This window comes from Schistocerca serialis, chromosome 1 (assembly GCF_023864345.2).
Source record: "Schistocerca serialis cubense isolate TAMUIC-IGC-003099 chromosome 1, iqSchSeri2.2, whole genome shotgun sequence".
NCBI classification, from domain to species: Eukaryota; Metazoa; Arthropoda; class Insecta; order Orthoptera; family Acrididae; genus Schistocerca; species Schistocerca serialis.
The window spans coordinates 36,867,674-36,880,071 of NC_064638.1; the positions used below are offsets into that span (position 1 = coordinate 36,867,674).

At 43.7% G+C, this 12,398-nt stretch overlaps 1 protein-coding gene across 3 annotated transcripts in view; it reads right to left on the bottom strand.

Annotated features, from left to right (window-relative positions):
• LOC126461319 (phosphofurin acidic cluster sorting protein 2) overlaps positions 1-12,398 on the bottom strand; it is a 722,007-nt gene that overhangs the window by 165,960 nt on the left and 543,649 nt on the right. For all 3 annotated transcript variants that reach the window (XM_050095989.1, XM_050095987.1, XM_050095988.1), the window contains exon 3: positions 4,213-4,302. In XM_050095989.1, the coding sequence (XP_049951946.1) occupies positions 4,213-4,302 (90 nt within the window). The remainder of the gene's footprint in view (positions 1-4,212; positions 4,303-12,398) is intronic.

Sequence of the window (12,398 nt, forward strand, 5' to 3'; positions counted from 1 at the left end):
AAACGTGGTGCTACAGAAGAATGCTGAAGATTAGGTGAGTATATCACGTAACTAATGAGGAGGTACTGAATAGAATTGGGAAGAAGAAACATTTGTGGCACAACTTGACTAGAAGAAGGGATCGGTTGGTAGGAAACATTCTGAGGCATCAAGGGATCACCAATTTAATACTGGACGGAAGCATGGAGGGTAAAAATCGTAGAGGGAGAGCAAGAGATGAATACAGTAAGCAGATTCAGAAGGATTTAGGTTGCAGTTGGTAGTTCGAGATGAAGAAGCTTGCACAGGATAGGTAGACAGAGAGAGGTGCATGAAACCAGTCTCTGAACTGAAAAAACAACATTTATTTTCCATGGAGAGGGAGGTGGACGGCATGCAGTAGCACGATGGCCTTTTATTGGTACGCCACTGCTAACAAGATGAAGCTGTTTACCTAGTACAAAATACAACTGAGAAGCCTATTTGAGAATACAATATCTGATCGAAAGTATGCGGACACCGCTGTGCCGTTCGAAATTGTCCACTAGATGTGGCGATCGGTGGGCCCGTCAGTACAAAAGGAAGCAGTGTGTTATCAGTAGAGAAGGAGTGAGAGCAGAATGAGTCGGTCAAGACGGTTCAGTGACTTCGAAAGTGAACTAGTCACTGGATGTCACCTGAGTAACAAGTCCATCAGGGACATTTCACGACCTTTCTAAAGCCACCCAGGTCGACTGTTAGTGACTGATTTGTGATGTGGAAACGCGAAGGAACAACCAAAGCTAAACCGAAACAAGGCAGACCTTATGTACTCACAGACAGCGACCGTCCAGGACTGGTGATGGTGGTAAAAATAAATAAATAAAGGAGGAGGAATGGCTTCCGAGTTGCAGAGTGCTAGCAGCAGTCCAGCCAGCACAACGGCTCTGCGCGAGGATTTGTGTTTGGCTAACAGCAAAGTAAGGAGGACGTGGTATGAGGTGATTAGGGTGTAGTTTGGAAGCGCTCAACACATACTACAGCACTGTGTCCTCCGCACAGTAGAGGTACAGCCAGGAGACGGTGATTGTATCACCGTGACAAAGCGGCACCTGTGAGGGAACGGTTTGTGGACAGTAACATTCCTGAAATGAACTGGCCTACACACAGTCCCCTCCTGAATCCAGCGGAGCACCTTTCGGATGCGTTAGAACGTTGATTTCGCTCCAGATACAGGCGCCCAGCACACTGCCTTCTCTGGTTTCGGCTCTTGAGGAGAAAACAGACGGTCATTTCCGCTCATACGTTCAGACAACCCACTGGAAGTGTCCCTAGCACAGCTGGTGCTGTCACTAAGGCGTAGTGTGGACACACTTCGTATTGATGTCCGCTAACAGGAGTACGGATACTTTTGATCAGCTGCAGCATTAACTTTCGCCTGTGACTTAAACGAGTTACAACAAATCCAAGTTGCCAGTTCTATTCACACAGAGTCAAGTTACAACTAATCAATGTGTTTATATTTTAAACTATCTGGAATCTCTGCTTACCGTCTACAACTCAAATGCTTAACGTCTTTTTATCCTCGTCAACTTTTGCTCTCCTTATATCATCTTAAACATGACGCCTAACGAAAATATGCTCATTCGCGTCGCAGCGCTCTCTGAAGAGGTCAGAATGGAGCACTTTGGAAACGCGGGAAGAACTGTAATTAGAGTTTCTCGCGAAATTAAGCTTCGTCGCTGACGGGTGGCTGTTACGAATAACCCAATGCCACAACCCCAAAGAATCGCTGAGATGTAAAATATATGGGCGGATGCGCGTTTGCGCTTGCTGCCATCCGATAGCAGTTTACGATGACTGCAGCTGCAAGTCGCCGCTGAACCGTTTACACATGTTCAGCGGTTCCATGCTGAGCGACATACCTCGGGATACGCGCCGAACCGCCTCGACAGCGTTCTGGCCAGCTGTAACAGCTTTAGCGCTATTGTGTACCAATCGCCGTCTCATCCGACAGCGGCATTTCATTTCAGAGACGCTGAACAACCGGCTTTACTCTCCAGACGGCAATATTCTAGATCATATTCGTAATCGCAGTGTATTATGATATCGTGTACGATATTGAGAGATTTTTTTTGGGGGGGGGGGGGGGGGGTTATAGTCACAGGGAGTGTCACTCACCCAGCTTGCCGCAGGCGAGCAGCGATCGCGACTGAGCTGGGGAAGCTGTTTTAATCAGAACTGAACACTTTATTTTTGAAATCGCTGCTACTCCCCCAAACCTGTCCTCAAGATGTTCAACGAAGTATGATGGCTTTTTTGTGGCCAAAAACGAATCCTTGTCGGTCCTAGATCAAACTCTTATCTCTCCTCTTGTCTCCCCACAGACGCCACTCAGCCACAACAATGGCTACCTGGCCAGTAACCATTGCCCGGAGTCCCCAGTTCACAACGGGCTACTACTCTTTGGCATAAGTGGCAGGTATCCAACTTAGGCACCAACAGTCTGTTCTCTACATGATCAGAGGGCCTACCAGCATGCAAGTACCTGACCACCCCCTCATAATGGAATCTTTACTGTGCTGTGTTTTGGGTGTATCACTTTTGCAAAAAAAAAGAAAGGGTGCAAAGATAGGAAGGAAAAAAGATGGACTGTACATTGCATTGGGAGACTTTCCCTGCACAATCCGCACTTCTGTAAAATTTGGAAGAGGAATAGTAGGTCAAACCTAACAATACGGAGCATCAAGTTTAGGATAAAAAGCTGTATGAAGTGTAGGAAGAAAAACGAGTGTCCAAAATAATAAACGAAATCCAAGCATGGCCGCCACCAAAAACACCGTGCAATGGAAAGGCAGTAGGGAAAAGGAATAGTAAAAGCGTTGGCACAGAAGGGGAAGTAGCACTACAAGGATGAGGGTACGGAGTTGCCAAGGCACGTACTCACAAAAGAAATGTGAGCTCCCCTGGGAGGTCCGTTGTATATCTAGCGACATAGCATGCCCATATAATAGGCCCACTGAGTAATACACTAACACAACCGATGTTGAATGACGTGCATCAATATCTCCATCAAAATTGGGATCTGGGTGCACGTGAGGTTTACGGCTGCTACCACTGTATTTACCGGATGTCTTTCCCGGGATAAACGCGGCCAGGACGCTGGGCTCGCCAACCGCCCCCTCCTACAGCCGTGGCGAAGAAAGGCTGTACTCTACCTTCAGTGAGGCCAATAGTCCAGTCTCACCGGTTTATGCCACAGGCTTCACCTTTAACATCACTTTACTCATTAGCTTTGCCTACAGTAACTTTAACATACTGAAGGATGCATTTAACAGCAGTCCAGAATTCAGGCTATGGGTTGTTGAGAAACTAGCTTACTTGACTGACAGCACATAACAAGTCTTCACTGTGCCAGCAAACATCAACCCACCTACAGCCTTGTGGACTGTAATATTTTCCATGGATTTCTTGCCTTAATTAGCAGGGCGACATCCAAAGTGCAACTATAAATTGCAATCAGTAGATGTTGCATGTAACTTCCAGTTGTTCACGTTGAAATTTTTGAAAAAGCGACTAATGTAGCTCCCTTGACAGATGAACAGTTCTTTAGTTTCACGGTCTTATCTGATTTCCAATCCTACAAAGTAACTGGGATGATCAACCGAACCATTACATCCCTGTAAATCACCTTAGTTGCATTAATTTGTGTTGACAGGTTATTTTTTTACGATACTGTGAAGTTTAATTTTAATTCTATAGTGAGTTTGTGATATTTATTATAATGATCCCTCAGTATGTAAACCTCGGTAGAAAGACGTGCTGATGCAATGTGATTACGTAATTTGTTGTTTAAATGTTTAGCAGGGATTATCTTCTGTATAATGATGGAATAATGTAAACTAAATGTCACATAGAGGCCCAAGAAACATACTGCAAACTTTACTTGATACTGTGTGCATTCAACTAACATTACTCTCTTTTCCTCCCCTTGCGCCACGATTTCTCAAGAGGTATTCTAAATGTGAGACCTCCGAGCCATTCTCTTGTTTCCTTAAGACCTTTTAGGCTACCGTTTCTAGAAGAATCAGGCAAACGCCTTTTTACGCGTGAGTACTTAATGAGGTTATCGACGTAGTGTGGCGAGTAAACGGAGTACACATTTCATATACTGAAACAACTTGCATTGCGTTATATGTGTACTTTCAGTTTCGACAGTGGCGGCAACGCCCTCGCCTTGCCATCCTCCCTTACCTGAAGCGAGAAGTTGAGCTCCAGTTCCGTGTCCAGAAGGCCATTGGGCGGCAGGAGCATTTCGTTGGAACGCAGCGTCCGTTTGGAACTCTGAAACAAAATGACTGCAATGTCTTAAGACGTACACACTGACGAATATCTATATATGCAAAATTTTTGTAAAACAAAGTTACACCTATATCAGCACAGCCGCCGGAAGTTGTAGCCACACTATTAAGAAACAAATGCAGAGCCTGTCACATCGCCTATTTGCGAAAGCGTCTTTATATATTAAAATTCAGCCTGCGTACGTTTGTGCTTTCGAAAGTCGAAAAGCAGTCTGTTGACTGACTTGAAACACATCATTTCTTGCAAATACACGGTGTTTTATGTCCCTATTTTAAAAGATATATACTACATATAAATAAATACGCAATGTATATGGGGGAAACGTTGCTACCAAAAATCTCAAAAAGTAATCGACCGATTTACTTCAAATTTTAAACCATACTGTATTAAACACTCAAACGTACATAAAACTAATTATTGTTTTAAAGAATGTAAAGGTTTTCTCTTCAAACAGACTGAGAGAAAGAAAATGCTCTGCTGTATAAATGTGCGGTTTTATTTCCTTTGTCGCAGCCACTTTTAAGTGCGATAGTGGGACATGTAAATCATTAGCCAAATTGTTTCACCCATATATATTGTTTATAATTGTACATATATTTTTACACATAAATTAAATACACAACAATTACGTGTTTCGTTTTCGTCCTCGTAGACGTATTTCACAGAAAAAGGAAAGCAGGAGACCAGGACGCATATCCAGTTCCCATAAATACTTGAAACGTGTGCTTTCTTTTTTCTTTGTTTTCCATTGAACCACACAGAACCACGGCAACGCGTGGCAGGTCCCAGCTAGTTTATAAATAAACCAGATGCGGCATTTTTGCAACATAGGTACAAAAGCATTTATGAAGAACAGGTGAAGGTTACACTGACATGCAATGCACCAAGCCACCCGAAGGATGTGACATGAATTGAAACTACCTTAGCTATAAATGTCCTTGCAAATATTACCTATGGAAGGTAATCAAATGAAAACGAGCCAGAGCGAAAAAAGTAAGTACATTTTATTACTTCAAAAATAATCGCCATAACTATTAACACAGTTATCCCATTGTGAGAGAAGATGGCCAATGTCTTCATGGGAGAAATGTTTGTGGTTGCCTGTGGAACCATGACTGTACCCCGTCGTGCACTTCTTCGTCCAAAGCACATCGACGGCAACAAATGTCTTCCTTCGGGGCTCGAAAAACATGAAAATCGAATGGGCAGAGATCAGAGTTCTGTGGCAGACGTGTAAGGGCTTCCCTGTGGAGCTTCTGCTGCGTAGTCGAAACGAGAGGCACGTCAGCTCCGTGAAAGCCGCAACCACCTTGTTCTTTGACTCTGACTTTCTGGAACACGGTGCCACAATTAACGCACAGCGGCACGTAGACAACTTGCAAAAATTGAAAAGCGCCATCAAGTCGATAGAATGTTGACAGACTCTATCGTTCTTCACAGGATAATGTCGGCCAACATGCTGCCAAGGTTGTTTCGACTATCTACGTTGCAGAAGTTCAAGGAAGCTATCTTTGTGAAATTGCTTCCCGTTTATAACGTATGCATTTATCAACGTTCGACATATAGGTCAACTTACGTCTATTGCATGAAGTTAATAGTATGGACACTATCTCAGAAAAAGAGTTAAGGAAGACAACAATTTTAATGAATTAACTGAATACTTCGTTCAGTGCAAGCAGATCGGCACATATTAAGCTAAAAACTAATCTCGACGATAAAGTCTACAATTATAATCTGATTGCCGGTGGTGAATTACACAGATGACCACACAGAGCCAAGTACATTCACCAGTAGGCCATTTCAACGCAACCATTAGCAGTTTTACTGATTCATCCGTTAACGTTACTGATAACAGGATCTTTACATCCTGGTTCAAATGGCTCTGAGCACTATGGGACGTAACATCTGAGGTAATCAGTCCCCTAGAACTTAGAACGACTTAAACCTAACTAACCTAAGGACATCACACACATTCATGCCCGAGGCAGGATTCGAACCTGCGATCGTAGCGGTCGCGCGGTTCCAGACTGAAGAGCCTAGAACCGCTCGACCACTGCGGTCGGCTCCTTTACATCCTCTTTCACATTTAACGGAGTATTCTACATAAAATTACCGTTTATTTTAAACTACACATCCCTGACTATGCCTTTAGCGAAGTTACAAGATTTGTCTGTAACTGGAAAGTGCAACTCCAAACCAGACCTCAGTTGGACGCATGAAGTTATGCAGTTACCACAACAGTCCCTGATCGCAAATATTTGTTTATTCAATTGCCGGTTTCAATAATTACGAATATCTTCAGACTGATCTGTCTTCTTGAACTTAACACAGTAAGCAAATAATTTCATAACATTGGTCTATGTCATCGCTAATTAACAGGATCGGTGTTTATGTGAACCATTTTACTTAAAATTTCGCGTACCACCACAATCTCTAACCCTTAGCCAGCATTCTTACAAAATAAACCCGATTCGCACCAAATTCTAGTCTATGACTAAAACCATCTCGACAATTAGGGCCTTTATTTCCCAACAGTTACAAAGAGAAATATTCTGTGGCAATGCCCGTCTCTGCAGGTTTTTATTACCTAGATCCAGATGACCAACTTTTCTTTTCCTATTCGAGTACGTGACTCTGGACTTTACCGCCGCGCTTTTTCTTCGCGTAACTCCTCAGCACGTATTACGATGTGTGACCGAGCAGAACATTCAGTGTCACAGTTCTGTTATTGGCAAAAAGTCTTCTTTCACGGAGAATATTTTTCTTCCAATTGTCGGTTTACAGCACACTTCCCGAACGTGCTACACGGTCGTACAGATCTGCTTCCTATCTTGCTCTCACTCTGGAAACACAATTCTTGAACTGGCAGGACGTGATACTATATTATAAAATAAAATTAAAATCATATTTGTGCGTTCTGCAGCAATTTTTGTTTATTAACAGACCGGTTTTCGTCTTTTTAGTGCTTCCCTATAAACAGGTGACAACTGGATGATACAACTGCAGCTGAAGTAGCCACGGGACAGAGGCGGATACTCTTATTACCAACGTTACGTCGTTTACAAATTTGGAGTTTACATTGAATACACGTTTCGTACAAAAAGAATTTTACAGTTGGTTCCACTATTTTAATTGTATATTTTTCACGCAACTGAAACTAATCGTTAAATTTAATGAACAGAGGAAAAAAACTAAATTGTGTATGCTATTTTTACGCCCAATCTTAAATTTGCGAATAAATAAGAAATGAATTTTTTTATTATTATTATTTTGGTTTTCATCGACACAATGTTTGCTTCTGCATTTCATCTTCCAAGTCTGTCTGAAAAACAAACCGGGAAATAAAGCAAACAGTTAACACTTTACTAAACGCTGACTGTACAGGTACACCATGAACGATCCGAAAACAAGTGGCTGCCCAATACGTTCTTCGCTACTGGCAAGCAAGTGGGGAAAGCTGCGCGCTCCGCAACATGGAACGATGCTTAAAAACTGTTCACAACCGAGTAAGGCAGCAAAATGTCCATCGGAAAGGGAATTACTCGAACAAATGGCTAAATCAGTCACTATCGGCACACAACGGACCACCCTCCAACCTCGACCGGTGAAAGCACTCGCAAACCGCTTAGCGCAGAAGCGGCGTGTGCGTCCCTGCAACCTGCCGCAGCCTTCAGCGGTCCTCCGTGTTAGCGCGCTGCTCTGGAGAACTTGGTGACGTTATCTAATAGTTTGCAAACAGGCAACCGTAGGTCGATGTACGGGCCCCACAGAGGAAACAGAGGAGGTAATTACAGGCCGAAGGAGCGGCACTAAGCAGGGCATCCCAACAACCCAGGCTGTTCCTACTTGACTTCGTGGGTCGTCCAAGGGTGTGATACTGATCTCCACAGTTTACCTTTCCAAACTACTCGCTCAAATTTGGAGGTGTGGTATTAGAGGAACACCACGCAGTATAGTTTCCACAGCAAAAGTTACTATCAGTTTGCAGAAGAGGAACAATGACGCCAGAAGAACAATTACTTAAATAAAAACAAATTAGTATAACACGTCTTTAAATCTGACCTAGAAGTATAAAAATTTCTCCTTGGACCACACATATTCCAAACCCCATTACGTTAGTTCCGACAAATTTGTATTTCTGAGTTTTTAACAGCTATGGAGAGCCTCTTAACATTTAGAACGAAACAAGTGAGGCGCACGAAACGGGTAATAGGTAGGAGGTGAACTATTCATGCATCTATTATGCATAGCATGAGCCCCACGTGTTTCGTTCCACGTAATCCAAAATCAGAATTTTTCCGAGTTACCTGTTTGGGGCAAGCAGAATTTACTTTTTAGTTAGATTTAAAAAATTATATTACAATGTTATGCACTTTTTTACTTTTTTAGTCTTGCATGTGTGAAATTTTTTAAACTATATACAACATCTTGAGAAGGTCACAACAGAGACACGAAAATTCACGACTATTTCGGTTTCTCTTCTCCTGAGTCAACCAATATATTGCTTCCTCCTTAGAATATCTTGCGAAGGGACCGTGAGTGTGAAAATTATGTAGATTCGAAATCTCACACAGACTTACCAGCAACCATTCTTCCAGTAAACCACTCGCGACTCTAACACAAAAGGGGGGAAATGGAAGTGGTAGGCCTATAGAAAGTACTCTCCGTCACACACCAGGCAAGAAAGCCAGTTAATATTGCATTGTCGTCCAATTCTGAGCTATGTTGAAAATCTGAGGTGCCTAACTCGTCGGGAAGTCAGTTCACAATCAACTGCAGAATCTGTACAGCGTAGACAAAGACAGACAAGAGAGAGTTAACGTACGAGTAAACGTTGTAAAATAAGCCATAATACATCGAATTTGGTTGAAATTTCTCCAGGCGTCCCTGAATTATGCTTTTATATCACTCCTTTTCGCCTCCGCCCCCAGCAGTAGGTGTGCAAGGGAAGGACGCGGGGCTATCTGTCAGGGTGATTTTTTTCCAAGAAGCTCATGATACGTGTGCCCAGGCACCTATAAATTGCTTCAGGCACCTACAAATCGAATGAGCTATCGCACACACTTTCTGCGCATGTCGGAGTTGTGACGCAATCTGCTAAGCACAGTCACACCGCAGGAACTGCAATTGCGCTATTGCTTCTTTGTCGGCCGGTTTATCACCTCCCACCCCCTCCCCTACTGCAATAGGGGGTTCTGTCAAATAAATCACATGGACCTACGTCTGTGTAGGAAGGAAGGAAGGAAGGAAGGAAGCAGCATTTGGCTCCAGCGAGTTAGGATACTCACGGAAAACGTAATTATAGATGGTCAATAGATGGTCATGGGTAGACTTGAACTATCGTCCTCCCGAATGAGAGTCCAGTGTGCCAATCACTGAGCCACCTCGCTCGGTCGAACCGTAGGGTGGAAGCGGAATTGTACAGCTCTGAACTCTTCCGGCCGTGCGAGTAGCATACTGTGGTCCAACAGAATTCCTAACAAACTCACAATTTACCCCTTACGGACACATATTCCTGAATACCAGTCTGCAATTGCTGTCTTACAACTCCCGAGGTATGTCCCAAACCTCCAGCGTCAAAATTATACATATCGTATGGGGTCCTAATGTATTTTGAGAGCCGGCAGGTGTGGCCAAGCGGTTCTAGGCGCTTCACAGTCTGGAACCGCGCGACCGCTACGGTCGCAGGTTCGAATGCTGCCTCGGGCATGGATGTGTGTGATATTCTTGGGTTAGTTAGGTTTAAGTAGTTCTAAGTTCTAGGGGTCTGACAAAAGGCGTTGGTGGCAATACATTAGAGATGGGACGGGGGGGGGGGGGGGTTATAGAACTGCGACGTGTTCACACATGTAGTCGGTATAGGAAACACACTAAAAGCTGAAGATGTAGTGGCCAATAGTGTCTTGGTTTGAGAGAGAGAGAGAGAGAGGGGGGGGGGGCAAAACTTTGTGCGACTCTGTAACGCATGCACTAAGAAAGACAGAGAGGTTAGTCTGAACATTTGTTATGGGCTGAAGTTGTAGTTATATTGTGGAAGTTATGTCAATAAATAACTAAACACTTAATTCATGCATTTAGTTTCTCATTTCAATGCAGTCAGTTCTTCGTCATGCATATTATACTGACAGTAAAACTTTTGAGACACACTATAAAGGCACTGGTGATCAAACGATTAAAATGGATTTGGTGAGGTCCTGTGGTCACTTCCGGAGTAGTTTCGGTGTAAATTTGTTTCCCCTCACAGGATGTACAGAGGCCTTTAGCACTGACAAGATAACGATCCGCAATAAACGTTAAATTCATCGTCGATCCATTTGATGTCTTCCGCTAGCAACGTGAACTGCACTCTGTTTTTGGTGTATCGTTATGGCGGGCTCGCAGCCAGCACTGATGGCTCCTCGTGGCGTGTGCCAGAAAGACGCTCGTTAGCATCACTTGGTTTCGTCCGAGTGACTGGAAGGAGATGCTCGACCAGGGTCGGTTTCAAGGCCGAAGCCGAGAGGCCGAGAGGGACCCCTAGGTGCAAGATTCGTGTAGAGTGCGTGGCGCAGTTAATAGCGGTAACTCTGTCACGGCAGCAAGTGTCCGGCCCTGTGCACGAGCATTGGGCGGCTGAAGTTAAACAACACACTGTGTTTCACGCGAATTTCTACAACCTCTCTGCAGATGCATTTTAACTAATACTTCTATTTAGGCGTTTCTACTAGGAGCCAATGTGTCAAACTTAATTGACTTCACGTATTTTTGCTTGTATATCGTTCTGATTGTATTTTGATATTTCACACAGTTACTATTTTCGTCTCCTCATGGGTTCAGAAACGTCCCCATTCAAAAAACGGAAGGAAACGAACGGATCTGAAATATTTTCGGAGGTTTTTGACGAGGATTATTCCGATGTTCCTAGTGAGAATGAAGATCCGGATGGCTGCGTTAATGAGCGTTCTTACGGTTCTGAGGACGATTCCAGTGACAGTGACATCATTGACCTGTAAACAAGTGTAAGATGTTTTCAGGTAAATCCGACAATTACGATGGAGGTGACGTGTCATAATTTTAACTGGAACCTGGCAGACCACGTTCCAGCCAACCGTACAACCTGCCTCCGGCAGACCCTGTCCTGTGCAGTTTCCATCCGGTCTCCTGCGAATCCTAGTTGTTGCAAGTCTTTCCACAGTCCATCCCACGTTGTTCGTTGTGCCCCCTCTTGCCTTCCTATCAACACTACTTTTGGAATACCAGCATCTGATATCCCTGCAACTTGTCCAGCCCATTGAAGTCAATTAACCTTTGTTTTCTGTAAAATATTTGGCTGGTTCACCATAGCGTACGTTTCTCTCGCAAACATCATCATTCTCTATCGCACTGGAGCAGTTACTGTATTAAATGGTTCAAATGGCTCTGAGCACTATGGTACTTAACTGCTAAGGTCATCAGTCCGTTAGAACTTAGAACTACTTAAACCTAACCAACGTAAGGACATCACACACATCCATGCCCGGGGCAGGATTCGAACCTGCGTCCGTAGCGGTCGCGCGGTTTCAGACTGTAGCGCCTAGAACCGCTCGGCCACTCAGGCCGGGTTACTCTATTATATGCCTTCATTTTAACTTTCGTTGACATTACTGTTGATGTCATAATTGGTTTTAGGCTGTTATAGGATCTGGAAGTATTGACAATTAGCTAGTTCACTTCTAGCAGTGAATTATTCCTCCTGTTAAAGTAGATCCAAAGCATTTAAAGTTCTCAACAATCGTACATCTTTTCCGCCCGTAAATCCCCATGTACACTGTGGTTCAGCTGCCTGGTCAGTTTCACTTCTGTCTCTTCTAGTCCACCTTCCCTGTAGTACTGCTCAGTTCCTAAACAGTTTTTCCTCACTTCTTCTCTTGACTCTGATATAGCTGTCGTATCTTCTGCATACGCTGTCATTTGCAGATTTTTATTTATACTTCTGCCCTTTCCTACTCTTTTCATCTCACGTACAACTTTTTCGTGGGCAAGGTTACATAATATGAGAGACAACGCGTTACCTCGTCGTCCAGTAGTTCGTACTTTCACCTCCTTTGACATTCCCCTTT